Source organism: Diabrotica virgifera, chromosome 3 (genome assembly GCF_917563875.1).
Source record: "Diabrotica virgifera virgifera chromosome 3, PGI_DIABVI_V3a".
Classification (NCBI taxonomy): Eukaryota; Metazoa; Arthropoda; class Insecta; order Coleoptera; family Chrysomelidae; genus Diabrotica; species Diabrotica virgifera.
This window is the reverse complement of record NC_065445.1, coordinates 246,024,313-246,039,097: the sequence shown is the minus strand read 5'-3', so window position 1 is coordinate 246,039,097 and position 14,785 is coordinate 246,024,313. Positions and strand designations below refer to the sequence as shown.

The 14,785-nt window shown below is 35.9% G+C and overlaps 1 protein-coding gene across 1 annotated transcript in view; it reads right to left on the bottom strand.

Moving 5' to 3' along the window:
- Positions 1-14,785, bottom strand: part of LOC126881645 (anoctamin-4) — a 122,146-nt gene that overhangs the window by 64,761 nt on the left and 42,600 nt on the right. Inside the window, exons 4-5 of the mRNA XM_050646018.1 lie at positions 6,558-6,692; positions 959-1,135 (exon numbers count right to left, since the gene is read on the bottom strand). Of these exons, the coding sequence (XP_050501975.1) occupies positions 959-1,135; positions 6,558-6,692 (312 nt within the window). The remainder of the gene's footprint in view (positions 1-958; positions 1,136-6,557; positions 6,693-14,785) is intronic.

Sequence of the window (14,785 nt, the reverse complement as noted above, 5' to 3'; positions counted from 1 at the left end):
TTCACTGTTAACTGCAGTGCCTTAAAAATTTTAAAGCACTAGTGCCTTAAAGTAGCATTTTTAACGCTCCTATGGAGTGCTAAAAATTGCATTTATCTACTCTATGTCATATTATGTATAAGTTTTTAGTTTGTGAAAACTGTCATTATAGATAGCAGTGCGTGAAGGATTTAAAGTATGCGTGAGGTAACAATGTATTTTAAATGGGATTTACTTTTTCGCACTGTTTTTAACTTTCGCGTTATCATGGTGACAATCCTTACTTTTGCGTTGTCATGGTGATGTCAATATGAGCAATGAATTACAAGAAAAGTTTTGACAGTATTGTGGTTTGAAAGTAGTTAGAATTTTTAAATGTCAAAGTTCTAAAAATTGTAGAATAGAAATTAATTCCAGTGACGGAGAGTTACAGCTTTTTTATTTGTTTATCGTAGATAAAATATTGTATGAAACTGTGCGTGAAGTACTTTTTGCGAACTTACGCGATTTATAGCACTCGCTCCGTTGTCGCTCGTGCTCTAAAAATCGCGTGCGTTCGCAAAAAGCATACTTCACGAACTGTTTCATAAATAACTATTTTAACACGGTTGTAGAAAAAATAAATTTATTGCAGCATCATTTTTACCAAGTCATCATTTTACTTATTGCAGTTTTTTACCAAGAAATGAACAATACTCTACACTCTATACAACTATACGTAATTTAGATGTGTACTGTGCATATGTGTTTCATGTTTTTGTAATTATAATGGAGGTTATCTGTAAGTATACCGTATTTTATTAATTTTTACCATATTCTCCGGCTAACCCGGATTTTCGATAACCCGGATCGGCCGCGGTCCCGATTAATCCGAGTTATCGAGGTTCCACTGTACTTAAATGTTCAAAAACAGTCAACTCCTCTAGAGATTTCTATTGAATGGTTAAATTTGTTCTTATATTTGTGTTTTTTTACTTACCCATGCTTTTACAGATATTGTAATAAACCTTTTGATAGGCAGTTTCATTCCCATTAAAGCTGCGTACCTCGTTTTCGTTTTCCACGGTAAATGAATCTTCAGAAACCACGTCTTTCCGTCAAATGATAAATCTTTGTGTTCTAATTCTAGTTCCAAACCCTCCTTTATTAGATTCTCCTACAAAATAAATATACAACAAAATATATAATGGATACAAGAACCTACGGGTACCAACTAAAAGAAAACAGATATGAACAAGTAACAATTAGAACAAAATTAATATTTTTTTTTCAGTTGTAAATGGCTTTGGCATAAACCAATTAGCCAGACTTATTTTTTATTTATAAAATATAAAAAGAGCATTTTTTTATCCAATATAAATAAATTGATTGTTCAAATTCTCACACCCTAGGATAAATGTTATTATGTTAGTAAAATTTGTGTGTTTCTGTTTAGTGCATTTTTTTATATGTATATTTTTATTTTTTTTTAATTATATTTTTTTTAGTTTTTTTAATGTTTTATTTAAGTACTATTTTGTTTAGTTTTAATTCCTTTTTTTTTCTTTGTTTTTATTTGTGTTTTTTTTTATTTGTTTATCATTATTTTACGTTTTTAACATATTTGTTTTAAACTTTTTTTTATTTATTGTTTTTTTATGTTAATTTTTTCGTAAACACACTTACAATAATATTTTGTATCGCAGAAGTGCTTCCAATGGTGTTAGTTTTTTACAATTTCATTTTGCAACGAATTAAATGATTATACAAACATTGATATAAGTTAATATTATTACTAAAAATTATACAATTTAGATTGGTTGGCAAAGAGAATTTGGGCTTTACCATATCTTCGAAAAATGATTCAATGCTCTTCTTATTTCTTGAACATTCTAGGATCACATGGTTCATATCACCAACATCTCCGCATAGACAATATGGGTTTTCATCCAGTCCTATTTTATATTTGTACAAAGGAGTCATAGCATGATTAGATCTAATTCTGTTTATTGTAACAATGAAGTTTCGTTTTGTTAATCCATGAAACCAGCTTTTTGATGGTATGTTATTTTGGTGGCCGACATAGTTAAGCCCTGTCACTGATGAATTATATTCCTGCTGCCACAATTGTTTTAAATGTGAAGTAAACTTGGAGGTAAGATCTGTAGATGAAACAATATTGGTGGTTAGATCGTATCCTGTATCAGTGGCTGATTTGGCTAGTGTATCTACTACATCATTACCTTTTATTCCTGAGTGTCCTTTAATCCACACTACAGTTATTGTTTTCCTTTGTTTTGTTGCTTCAAAGTTCAGTTTTAACATTTCTGCCTCTATGCTAGTAAGGTTTTTCGATGATTTCAGGTTTGTTATTCGGTCAACTGCACTTTTACTGTTAGTGAATATAACATGATTCTATGTGTTTCTGGACTGGAAGTGTCTAAATGCTTTTGCTATGGCAATTGTTTCAGCGGTATATATGGAACACTCATCTGGTAGCTTGAACTTGTAATATTGGGAAGAGTTTGCGTCATAAAAAGCACAGCCTACTTTTCCATTCAACTTGGATCCATCAGTATAGTATTGGTATTCAGGCCATCTTCCATTAATGTTTTATAGAAAGTTTTCTTTTGGGTCCAGGTAGTATGTTTTTATATGTTTTTATATGTCCATGTTTTGAAAAGAAAACATGGGGAGGTTCGGTGTAAATAGGTATAGTTTTATTGATTGACAGGGAGTTAGAGATTTGTGCCATTGTGGTGTAGCTGTTTACTAGGAGTGGAGTTGTTTTTGAGTGCCAATATGGATGGGTGAGTTCTAGGACAGTGAGATCGTGAAGGTTACGAAGATAGCTGGCTTCTTTGGATATGGCTTTAGCCATAAATTTACTACTAATTAGCTGCCTTCTGAAAGATAGTGGAGGTTCTACAGATTCGACTTCGATAATATTTATTGGGGTAGATTTAAGATAACCAAGACATTTTCTCAAACTTGCGTTTTTCTGGGTCTCTATTTTGTTTCGGTGAGTATGTGCTGCTGTTCCATATAGGTGACTGCCATAGTCTAATATACTTCTAACCATTGTTTTATAGAACAGTAAAGCGGTATTTGGATCTGCTCCCCATTTGGTATGGCAGAATCCTATAAAATATTCATAGTGTTCTCAGTTTTTTTATTGCATGGTGAATGGTATCTTTCCACAGTAATTTTCTGTCTAAATAGAGTCCAAGGTATTTAACATAATTTTTGATTGGAAGAAGATATGGTCCCAGTTGAAACTGTCCTTGAGTTATGTCCCTTTTTTTAGTAAAAATACACACTTTAGATTTTCTTTTTTCAGAGAGAATTAAGTTGTTTAAATCTAACCAATGCTTAACTGACCATAGGTTTGTGTTTAAATTGTTCTGACAATTTGGAATAGTAGTACCATTGGTGTAGATAACTATATCATCAGCAAACTGTATCATATTCACGTTATTCAAATTTACTTCGAAATCCATTGTATATAGTATAAAAAGTAGCGGGCTGAGTACTGAGTATGCTGCCTTGAGGGAGTCCTAGATTCGATGTTCGGAATCCTTGAAGATTTTGGTTTAATTTTAGTGAAAGCCGTCTGCCGGAGTATAGTGAAATTAAAAGTGAACATATTTGATGAGGTATTCCTATTGATGTCAGCTTATGGTACAAAATGTTTAGGTTTACCCAATCAAAAGCCGAGGAAAGGTCAATAAAAACTGCAGCTGTATGTTTCTTTATTGTATATTCTGTCAGTATATCTGTAACAAGAACAGTAATAGCTTCGATAGTGGACCTACTTTTCCGGAAACCATATTGTGAGTTTGGTAGGATGTGTTCAAATTCTAGCCATTGTTCTAATCGATTCTTTATGATTCTCTCCAGAGTTTTAAGAATACAGGATGCCAGGGATATAGGTCTGTACGAACTTGAGAGGTCTAATATATTGTCTTTTTTTTTTAATGGCTAGTATTATATAGTTCTTCCAGCTATCCGAAATAGGACTTTCACCAGTCCAGATACTATTATAGATTTCTAACAGCGACTTTTTATGTTTATATGGGAGGTGAAACAGCATGGAGTAAGTTATATTGTCCTCGCCTGGTGAAGTATTGTTAGATAGTTTCAACGATCTCTCTAATTTCCACATCTCAAAACGTTCAAGTAAGTGCAAGTTGTTTCTGGGAACAGTTTTTAAAGATAACTTATTGTATCCTATGCATTATTTTGCCCAGTCTGGTGAGATTGTGGCATGGAATTCTTCTATCCAATTCGCTTCCGGATCAATAGGTAACTTATTCTGTTGTTTACGACTCTTAAAACTATTTACCTTTTTCCATACTTCAGTGATGGGAGTTGTCTGATTTAGGCTCTCAACATATTTCCTCCACTGCATTATTTTTGTTTCTTTAAATGTTTTTTTTGCGATGGCATCAACTCGTTTGAATTCAAGTAAATTTTGTAAGTTTGGGTTTTCTTTCCATAATCTGAAAGCTTCTTTTTTCCTAAGAGCAATGTTGTTGCAAGCCTCATTCCACCATTGTTTTGGTTTGTGCTTCCAGTACTTATTTATTATTATTGTTCTTTTCGGAATAAAAGTGTTTGCAGCTGATTTATCATCTCTCTGAAATTGTTGTAGTTACATATGGTGTTCATTTCCTCTAGAGTTGTCGTGTACAGATTCCAGTTGGCTTTTTAAGAACCCATATGTTGTGAACTGGACCAGAGGTTTGTAAGCCTGAGTCAGAGTTATTAAATTTCATATATATAGGAAGGTGATTGGATCCATAAGGATTCTGTATAACTGACCAAGATATTAAATGTACTAGTCTTGAGTGCAAATAGACAGATCAATGGCACTTTTCCTATCTGACGTAACAAGTGTGGGTGCACCATCATTGAGATACACAAGATTGCAGTGGTTAATAGCATTGAGCAAAGAAATACCATAGACATCATTAAATTCACAACCACAAGAAATATGATGAGCGTTGAAATCTCCAGCAATTATAAAAGGTCGTGTTAGGTTTTCGAAAAAATGTATTATTTATTAGCAGAGATAACAAAAAAAATAAATGGCCTACCCATATGTGAAATTAGATACGCCGATGACACAATACTAATAGCAGAAACTATTACAGATCTACAAAGAATTATAGATAAGGTTGTTGCAACGAGTGAAGAATTTGGTCTGTCACTAAACATAAAGAAAACGAAATTCATGGTTATATCAAAGAAGAATATTAGAAACATAAATATACACGCAAATAATATGACGATAGAACGAGTGAGTTCAGAATTATAACTATTTAGGGACAAATATTAGTGAAACAAACGATTGTACCAATGAAATCCGCATTAGAATAGAAAAGGCTAGAAGTGCATTCACTAATATGAAACAAATATTATGTAGTAGAGACCTCAGCCTAAATCTTAGAAAGCGAGTACTAAAATGTTATGTATTTTCTGTTCTTTTGTATGGTGTGGAGACATGGACTCTCAATAAACAATGCCTCAATAGATTGGAAGCATTTGAGATGTGGACGTATCGAAGAATGCTGAGAATCTCCTGGACAGACAGAATAAGCAATGAGGAAGTACTAAGGAGAATACAGAACAGCAAGGGGATACTGGATTCCATCAAAATAAGAAAACTTCAATACTTATAACATATAATACATATAACATATACATATACATATACAAAACATATAACACGTGGTGACAGATATGAACTCCTAAAATTAATTATGCAGGGAAAGATTCAAGGAAAGTGCAGCATAGGTAGGAGAAAAATGTCCTGGCTGAGAAATCTCGGAGAATGGTTTGGATGCAGCTCAACTGAACTCTTTCGGGCTGTAGTATCAAAAGTGAGAATACAAAGTTGATTGCCAACCTTCGTCGTGGAGATGGCACGTAAAGAAGAAGAAGAAGAGATAGCAAAATTACCGGAAACTAATATTTTCTATGGTAGTGGTAATAAACTGAAACGTTTCCACGGAGCGGAAACATGGACTCTCGGAATTGCAAGTATGAGGCGTATAGAAGCCTTTGAGATGTGGGTTTTTCGAAGGAGGGTGAAGATCTCTTGGACAGAGCACGTGACCAACAATGAGGTGCTAAGAAGAATGGGGACTGAGAGTAATTGTAAAAAACAGAAAAACGAGTTATCTAGGACATACTTACAGAGGAGAAAGGCACAACTTTTTACAACTCATAATGGAAGGGAAGTGGAAGGAAGAAGAGGTCCAAGAAGAAGAAAATGCTCCTGGCTGAAGAACGTAAGAGACTGGACAGACACACATTCAATACTAAGAACAGCTCAAGAACGCAAGATACAATTTGCTGTAGTTATAGGTTATAGCCAACCTTCAGTAATGGAGAAGGAACCTTAAGAAGAAGAAGTGGTAATAAAGAATTAATATAGCTTACCCTTGAAGCATAAAAGAAATATAGAAATGATAGATAAATGTCAAAACCGACCCTTAATCCAAGAAATGACAACGCATTTTAATAAAAAGAAAAGCAAATTTGTATAACTAGTTCTCTTTTTACAAATTTATAAATATTAGTTTAGATCTAACCTGGAATGACTTTCTTTTGTCTCTTCTTTTTGCTTCCGCTTCCGTCATCACACCAAGTTCCTCCTCCTCATATACTAAAACCATATCTATTTTCCTTCGACCATCTCTGAAATATAGACTTTCTGGATCCAAAACCTGAAACAAAAATGTAGATCAAACAGTTTTCTAAAGCTCTTAAATGCCGAAAGGTCTTGGTCTCGATGAAAGAAAAAACCGTCTCCGCACCTCCACTTCATCATCAATGGCGCTACAACTCTTCGTGAGTATTTGCCGGTCCTGTGCCACTAATTCCCATTGTCGCACTCCCATTTTTTCTAGATCTTCTTTGACTGCATCTTTCCACCTTTTTCTAGGCCGCCCTACAGACCTTCTTCCATCTGGCCTTTCCCAGAACAAATTGTTTATAAGGCGATTGTCGTTACTGCGTATCGCATGCCCTGCCCGTCTGAGTCTATTAGCCTTTATACAGGGTGGTGAATTGGAAAACGGGCCATAGGAAACTCAATGTAAAATTCTAAACTGTTGAATTCCTGCTGTTGATTATTCTACATCAAAAGACGTGAGAAACTATTTGTAGAGGATTGAAATCTTTATTGAAAACAATTGTTAAAATTGTGCTACGAATTAAACACATTCCAAAATTTTGTAAAATATAATAAATTTTATCAAAGTATTTGCCAAATTTAGGCCACACACAGCACAAGAATGTGTATAAGGTTGCCTTCGGTCACAATGAAATTATTATATTACCAATATTTTGAACTGTCAGTATTTTTATTTTATCGTTTTTATTGTTTAAAAAACAATGAAATCGAAAAGATGTCCTCAGTTGAGGAGAAATTAGTAATAATAAAGATGTTTTATTCAGTCAATAGTTTGCGTACTGTCAGATATAGTAACGTGTTGCCTTAATTTTACGCACTTACTTAGGTATGGCAAATGTATTCTATTTTTCAAAATTTTGGACTCTGTTTAAATCGTAGAACAATTTTAACTTTTGTTTTTAATACAGATTTTAATCCTCTACAAATAGTTTTTCATGACTTTTGATGTAAAATAATTAGGGAAGCAGGAATTCAACAATTTAGAATTTTACATTGAGTTTCCTATGACCCGTTTTCCAATTCACCACCCGGTATATCTGACTAGATTTTTTTCCGAATAGAGACTCTAGCTCGTTATTGTATCTGCGCTTGTATCTCCATTCGTTTGTCACGCTGTCTCTGCAAGGGCTATATATCATTCGAAGGATTTTACGTTCCCACACCAGCAATGTATTTACTTTTCTTTTTGTTAGCGTCCATGTTTTGCTTCCATACGCGACTGCTAGTCGTATTATGGTCTTATATATCTGGGTTTTTGTAACTCGTGAGAGAAGGTTTCCTGCCATTATTCGCGTTTCAACTTCTCGCTCTAATTTGTTGTCATTGTGATTGTTGCTCCTAGATATTTAAATTATTTAACCACTTCGAAGTTATAATCGTTTATAGTAATATTTTGCCTTATTCGCCGTCGTTCTTGTTTTGAGACGACCATGTATTTTGTTTTGTCTTCATTTATTTTTAGACCGATGTTTAATGCAGCTTCTTCAAAGCTCGAGAAAATATCCTTAATTTCTAATGTTGATTGTGCTACTGCGTCTACGTCATCGGCAAAGGCGAGTATGATTTTTGCTCCCCGAGCAGTTATGTCTGGTTTGATTTTTGGATAAATTTTTCGCATGACATATTCTAAGGCCAGGTTAAACAACAATGGGGACAGCGGATCTCCCTGTCTCAGTCCAGAATTTACTCTAACTTGTGCAAAGGAGTTACTTACACACATTTATGTTACCGCAGCTAGTTTCTTGGGTACGCCGAGCTCGATAATTGCCTTCCATAATATTACACGATTAATTGAATCATAAGCCTGTTTGAAGTCTATAAAGATTTGATGAACGTCCTGATTATATTCCCAATACTTTTCAAGCATTTGTCTTATTGTAAATAATTGATCAATAGTCGATCTGCCAGGCCTGAAACCACACTGATAGTCACCTATTTCTTCGGCGTATGGTACTAATCTTTCTAATAATATCGAAGCCAATATTTTATACGTAGTGTTGATTAGTCAGATTCCTCTGTAATTCATGCATGATTCCTTTTTTCCTTTCTTGTGTATTGGTACAATAATACTACCACACCATTCTTTCGGCATTATTTCTTGTTGCCAGGCCTTTTCTATTAATAATTGATGGATTCTACTTATGACTTCATGACCGCCTGTTTTAATTAGCTCGGCATCAATATTGTCCAGACCAGGGGATTTATCGTTTTTAAGCGTTCTTATGGCATGCATAATTTCTTCCATGCTTGGTGGGGGTGGGGGTAGAAGACAACCAAGATAGACAACATCCAATTGGATGGCTAATGCATGTAAGGACTGAGTGATTGCCGGTATAAGCAATCTCCCATTTACTGGCTTTGGGCGGATGAGTTAGTAAGTGTTAGGACACTGAGGTTGGAAAACTAACTACTAAGACTTGTACAACATTATGTATGATACAGGCGTCATTCCAAAAGAATAGCTTAAGTCGTCGTTCGTAAATTTGCCGAAAAAAGCTAACGCTAGAGAATGGTGTGACCACCGAACCATCAGCTTAATGAGTCACACTCTAAGATATTCTTGAACATTATACATCAAACGATTTTCAGAAAACTGGAGCGAGATATAAGTAACACCCAGTTCGGCTTCAGAAACGCAATAAGTACAAGAGAGGCCTTGTTTCCCCAAAAGTATTGGCGCAAAGATGTATGGATGCTAACCAACCTCCCTATATATTATGTTTCCTCGATTATAACAAGGCATTTGACAAAGTCTTACATGATCGCATCCTACAACTACTTCAAGAAAAAAATTTGGATATGATCTGAAAGGTATTACAAGATTTGATAATGATAATCAGAGAAACGAAGACGTAAAACAGGAACTTCTTCTTCTTCTACGACACTACAGCCCAAATTGAGCCTTGGCCTCCTTTATTTTTTGCCTCCACCCTTGCTTGTCTGTGGCTGCTCTTCTCCATAGGCGGACTCCTAAAAGGGCTTGTGCGTCGCTGTTTACTGTGTCTTCCCAGCGCTTTCTTGGTTTTCCAACCGGTCTCTAGCATTCAGTGCTCTTTTTGGTAGCCTATTCTCTCCTATTCTTATCACATGCCCGGCCCATTGCAATCTTTGTATTCTAATGAAGTCTGACACGGGTATTTCCTTATAGAGTTGATAAAGCTCGTTGTTGTATCGACTTCTGAAGATGCCGTTTTAGATCACAGGTCCTACTATTCTCCTCAGTTCTTTCCTTTCGAATGTGTCAAGTTGGTTTTTGGACCTTTGTTTCTTTCAGAACCCAGGCTTCACTGCCATAGCATATTATTGGTCGAATTAAGGTTTTATAGATTCTCATCTTTGTATTTCGGTGGACACTTTTAGACCGAAATATATGGAAAAGGGAAATATAAGCTCTGTTTGCCTGCGTTATTCTCTTCCGTATTTCTCCATCTTCTGATCTGTCGGCATATATTTCTACTCCCAGGTATGTAAACTTTCCAACCGTTTCAATGTCATCTTCATGTATAATGTTTTGTGGGGCTATATTTCTTCTCGTCTGAGTCATTATTTTTGTTTTTTCTGCGTTAATTTCCAGACATAGCATTTTTGTTTGTGTTTTTAACTCTGCGTATGTTTTCCGTGCTCTTGTTGATGTTCTACTCATAATATTATTATCATCGGCATAAGCGGCCAATTGAACCGTTCGGTTGGTCAGTAAGTTTCCTCGTCTATCTTGCATTTGCCTAACCGCATACTGCAATGCCAGGTTAAAGAATGTTGGGGCCAGCCCATCTCCCTGCTTTAGTCCCTGCGAAATTTTGAAAAAGTCTGCCCGGTGGGTTTGTATTCGTACACATGCCTAAGTTTCGTCCATTGTGGCCTTAATGAGTCTTATTAGCTTGTGTGGTATTGCCAATTCAGCCAATATGTAGTATAGTTTGTTCCTTTTGACTGAGTCGTATGCCTGTTTGAAGTCTACAAACACGTTGTGAACATCAATATCGTGTTTCCATGATTTGCACAAGATCTGTTTGACTGTAAATATTTGATCCAGTGTCGATCTTCCCCGTCGGAAGCCCGACTGATACTCTCCAATAGCATTTTCTACTAGTGGTTGGAGCCGCTGGTTTATAATATACGTGAGGACTTTATATGCTGTACATAGTAGAGAGATTTCACGGTAGTTTTTGCACTGGAGTTTGTCTCCTTTTTTATAGATCGGGCATACTATACTTTTCTTCCAGTCGTCGGGTATTTTCTCTTCTTGTCATATGTCTTTGATGAGCGCGTGGATGTGACTTGCTAGGTGATCGCCACCTACCTTATACATTTCTGCTGGTATTTCGTCGACTCCCGGAGCTTTATTGTTTTTCTGGGCCTTAATAGCTTCGAGAACTTCCTCTATGGTTGGAGCTTCTACTCCATTCTCTACTTCATTCTCTTCTACGTAATTCATACCCATTTCATCTTCCATGTATACTTGTGTTCCAAGTAGGGTCTGAAAATAATGCTTCCAGGTTTCTGTGACTTTCTGTTGGTCACTGATTATTTGCCCACTTTCATCTTTACATAGACTTGTTTGAGGTTTACACCCACTTTGTATCTTTTTTATGTATTCGTAAGCCCCTCTAATTTCGTTGTTTTTGAAATTTTTTTCAATTTTTTCTATTTGTTCATTCTCATAGGCTCTCTTCTTATTTCTACATAACTTGTTTGCTTTCCGTTTTGCCACTTCAAATAATGTTCGTCTTTCTCGTGTTCTTCTTGTTATGTACATTTTGTGTGCTTCATTTCTTTCCCCTATTGCTTGTCTGCAGCACTCGTCATCAAACCATGCTCCTCTTCTCTCCTTTTCCTTGTTTCCCAGGGCGGACGCTGCTGTCCGTACTGCTGTTTTGATATTATTCCAGTTGCCATCTGTTGAGTGCAGTTCTAGCTTCCTTAACTCATTTGCGACTTCTTGTTCGAACTTCTCTTTACATTCCTGAATCTTCAGTTTTTCCAGGTCCAGTTTGTTTGTTCTTTGTTGTCTTTCGTTTCTTTCCCTGTTAACTCTGCATCTAAATTTGGTTTGTAGTAAAAGATGGTCTGATCCACAGCATGCTCCTCGTCGTGTTCTTACATCGGAGATACTACTAGCTGCCCTTTTGTCTATCAGCACATGGTCGATTTGATTGGTTGTGGTTCCATCTGGTGAAATCAAGGTCATTTTGTGTATGTATTTATGTGGGAAGCATGTGGAACTTATAACCATATTTTTACTGGTGGTAAAATTTATCAAAAACTCCCCTTCTCGTTTGTTTCATTGTGCAGTGAGTGTTTCCCTATTGTGCCATAGAACTGCGGCTCCTTGCCATAAAACAGGAACTGCATATTTACATACACGATCAATGTAGGTCATGTAAATTAATCATACTGCAATTTGTTTAGTGACACAAATCGATGGTCATACCCTTGCATTGACGGTCTTTCTCATCGCTACAACTTATATTAACTTTATAAAATTCAATAAATCAATTTCATTCATAATATATAATGTCGTAAAACTAGTTTTTATTTTCTATTCAACTAGGTCAGCGATATAATTGTTGGGCTGAAAAGTTCGTAGGATACCATAGAAAGGATAATTGTTTTTTGACTTTATTATTCAATATAGTTAGTTACCTTTAAGGGTATGCCTACTTCTTTTAGAAGGCGTACCACAACACCTTATTTCGCTTATAACTGAACTATACGAACACACTGCTGGATCAGTTACAGTGCTTGACACACTTGCAAACAAATTTCATCCAGAACGGGGTGTCAGACAGGGATGTGTACTATCTTCACAATTACTCAATATATGGGGAGTATATTATGAGAAGGGCACTTGAAGGATGGGAAAAGGGCATCTCAATAAATGGTCATAAAATAAACAACCTACATTTCGCAGATATGCAAGCCTTTCTTGCAAATAGTCAAGCAGAGCTTATTTATCTTATACGACTGGTTGAAAACGAAAGTCAAATATTGGGTCTGCAATTAAATATATCAAAGACAAAGATCATGATAGTGGATAGACTACATAACAATCATCCACACATAACCACAATTGATCGGTTTAAGGTTGTGAGCTCATACTTATATCTGGGATCATTAATCACAAACACAGAATACATGGTCACTACAGGAAGAAATAAAACGTAGATGTATTTTTTTATATACGGGGTGTCATATCGGCTGACGCCGCATCCCCACACCTAACCGCCATCTATTTCTATCCTGGGCATCTTCCTCTTCCAAATCTTGGTGTTCCATAGCCTTCCTTATCCTGTCATTCCAGGATAGTCTTGGTCTTCCCCTTTTCTTCCTACCTGGGGTTTCCATTTCAGTAGTTTCTTTGGCCATCGTTGGTCGTCTATTCTAAGTAAGTGACCGAACCATTTTAGACTTCTTCTCTTGAGCCTCTCTACCGCTGTATCGTGTGCCTGCATCCTTCTTCTTATTTCTTCGTTACGTACTCTGTCCAATCGGGAGATTCCAGCACTTCTACGTATGTAGTCCATTTCCACAGCATTGATCCTTCTTCTGGACTCTGCTGTTAATGTCCACACTTCGCTTCCATACATTAGCACCGATTCCACAAATGACTTCCCTATTGTTAATTTTGTAGTTCTGGATATATTTTTATCCCACCACACGGAATTCAAGCAACCTACTACCTTCCTACTTTGTTCAACTCGTCTTTGGATTTCTTTGTTGCCTAGGCTTTCTCTGTTTATTACAGCTCCCAGATATTTGAATTCTTCCACCTGTTTAACTGATGTGTTCTCTGTTATTAGGATTTCAAAGTGGGCGTCAGAATTCACGACTAGATATTCTGTTTTTTCTATATTTATATTTAATCCCCATTTTTTGTAGGCTGAATACAGTCGAGTTATAGTCCTTTTCATGATCATTTTTCAGTGCGTAACAGTTTTTCGATTTCTCTCTAACGCATTAAATTGTATGTGACAGAAAAAAGGCACGTCGGTGATTACTTTGGTAATTATTCTAGTTCGGTGATTATTCTAGTTGTCTATAGATGGCGCCATAATCAAAAAAGAATTATTTATTAAATAAAATAATAATATTATCAATATAATCTGTACAATTTATAAGACTATACAAATCAAAGAAAATACCATTTTATAAATGCAATAGACACAATTGATTTGTTTTTATTCCAAATTGAAAATAAAATGTGACAACTGTCAGATTTAACTAAAATGTCATGTTAGAATAAATGTCATAAATGAGTCTTATCACGGACTTACCTTTTTTGCTATAATTTGTGACGCACTGAAAAATGGTCATGAAAAGAAGAATAACATGAATTCCATGTCATACGAATCTTGTGCCAGTACTGCTTGATCGTCAGCAAAGTGAATGTTAAAAAGGCAGTCATCTCCGATCATGAAACGTGGATGTGATCTAGCAAAAGTTGCCACAGCAAAAATGACCACAATATGGAAGGACTGTCAAATTTCAAGAGCGCTAAAGATGAGGTTGCTCAACTGCTTAATATTTCCAATACTGACCTACGGATGTGAATCTTGGACCCTGATAAATTCGGAAAGAAGAAAGATGGATGCCACTGAAATATTCTGTTGGACACGAATGCTACGAATTCCTTGGATCGACCATAGGACAAATTATTCAATTTTAAGAGAGCTAAAAGTTAGCCAACGACTCTCCAGTAAAGTCCATCTCCAACAATTAAAATACTTTGGACATGTTATGAGACCAAACACAGAAAACATGGAAAGACTCATTATACAAGGAAAGGTGGAAGGCGGAAGATCACGAGGAAGATCCCCAACAAGATGGATCGATCAAATTACAGGAACATGCAAAAGACCTATGCATGAGTTAAAAGAAATGGCCAGAGACAGAGATCTTTGGAGACGAACAATACACGACATGACGTCGACCACTACACTCCTTCCGGGGGTCAGGATTGAAGAGAGAGACCTTCGAGGACGATGGCGATACAACGATTATAACTGTCATACAACTTTTCAATGCCATTTTTATAATACAATTTGTGTTTAGCTTCAAAATAAGATTCAGTTTCGGCGATTACCTCTTCATTAGTGTTAAATTTCTTTCCAGCGAGCATTCTTT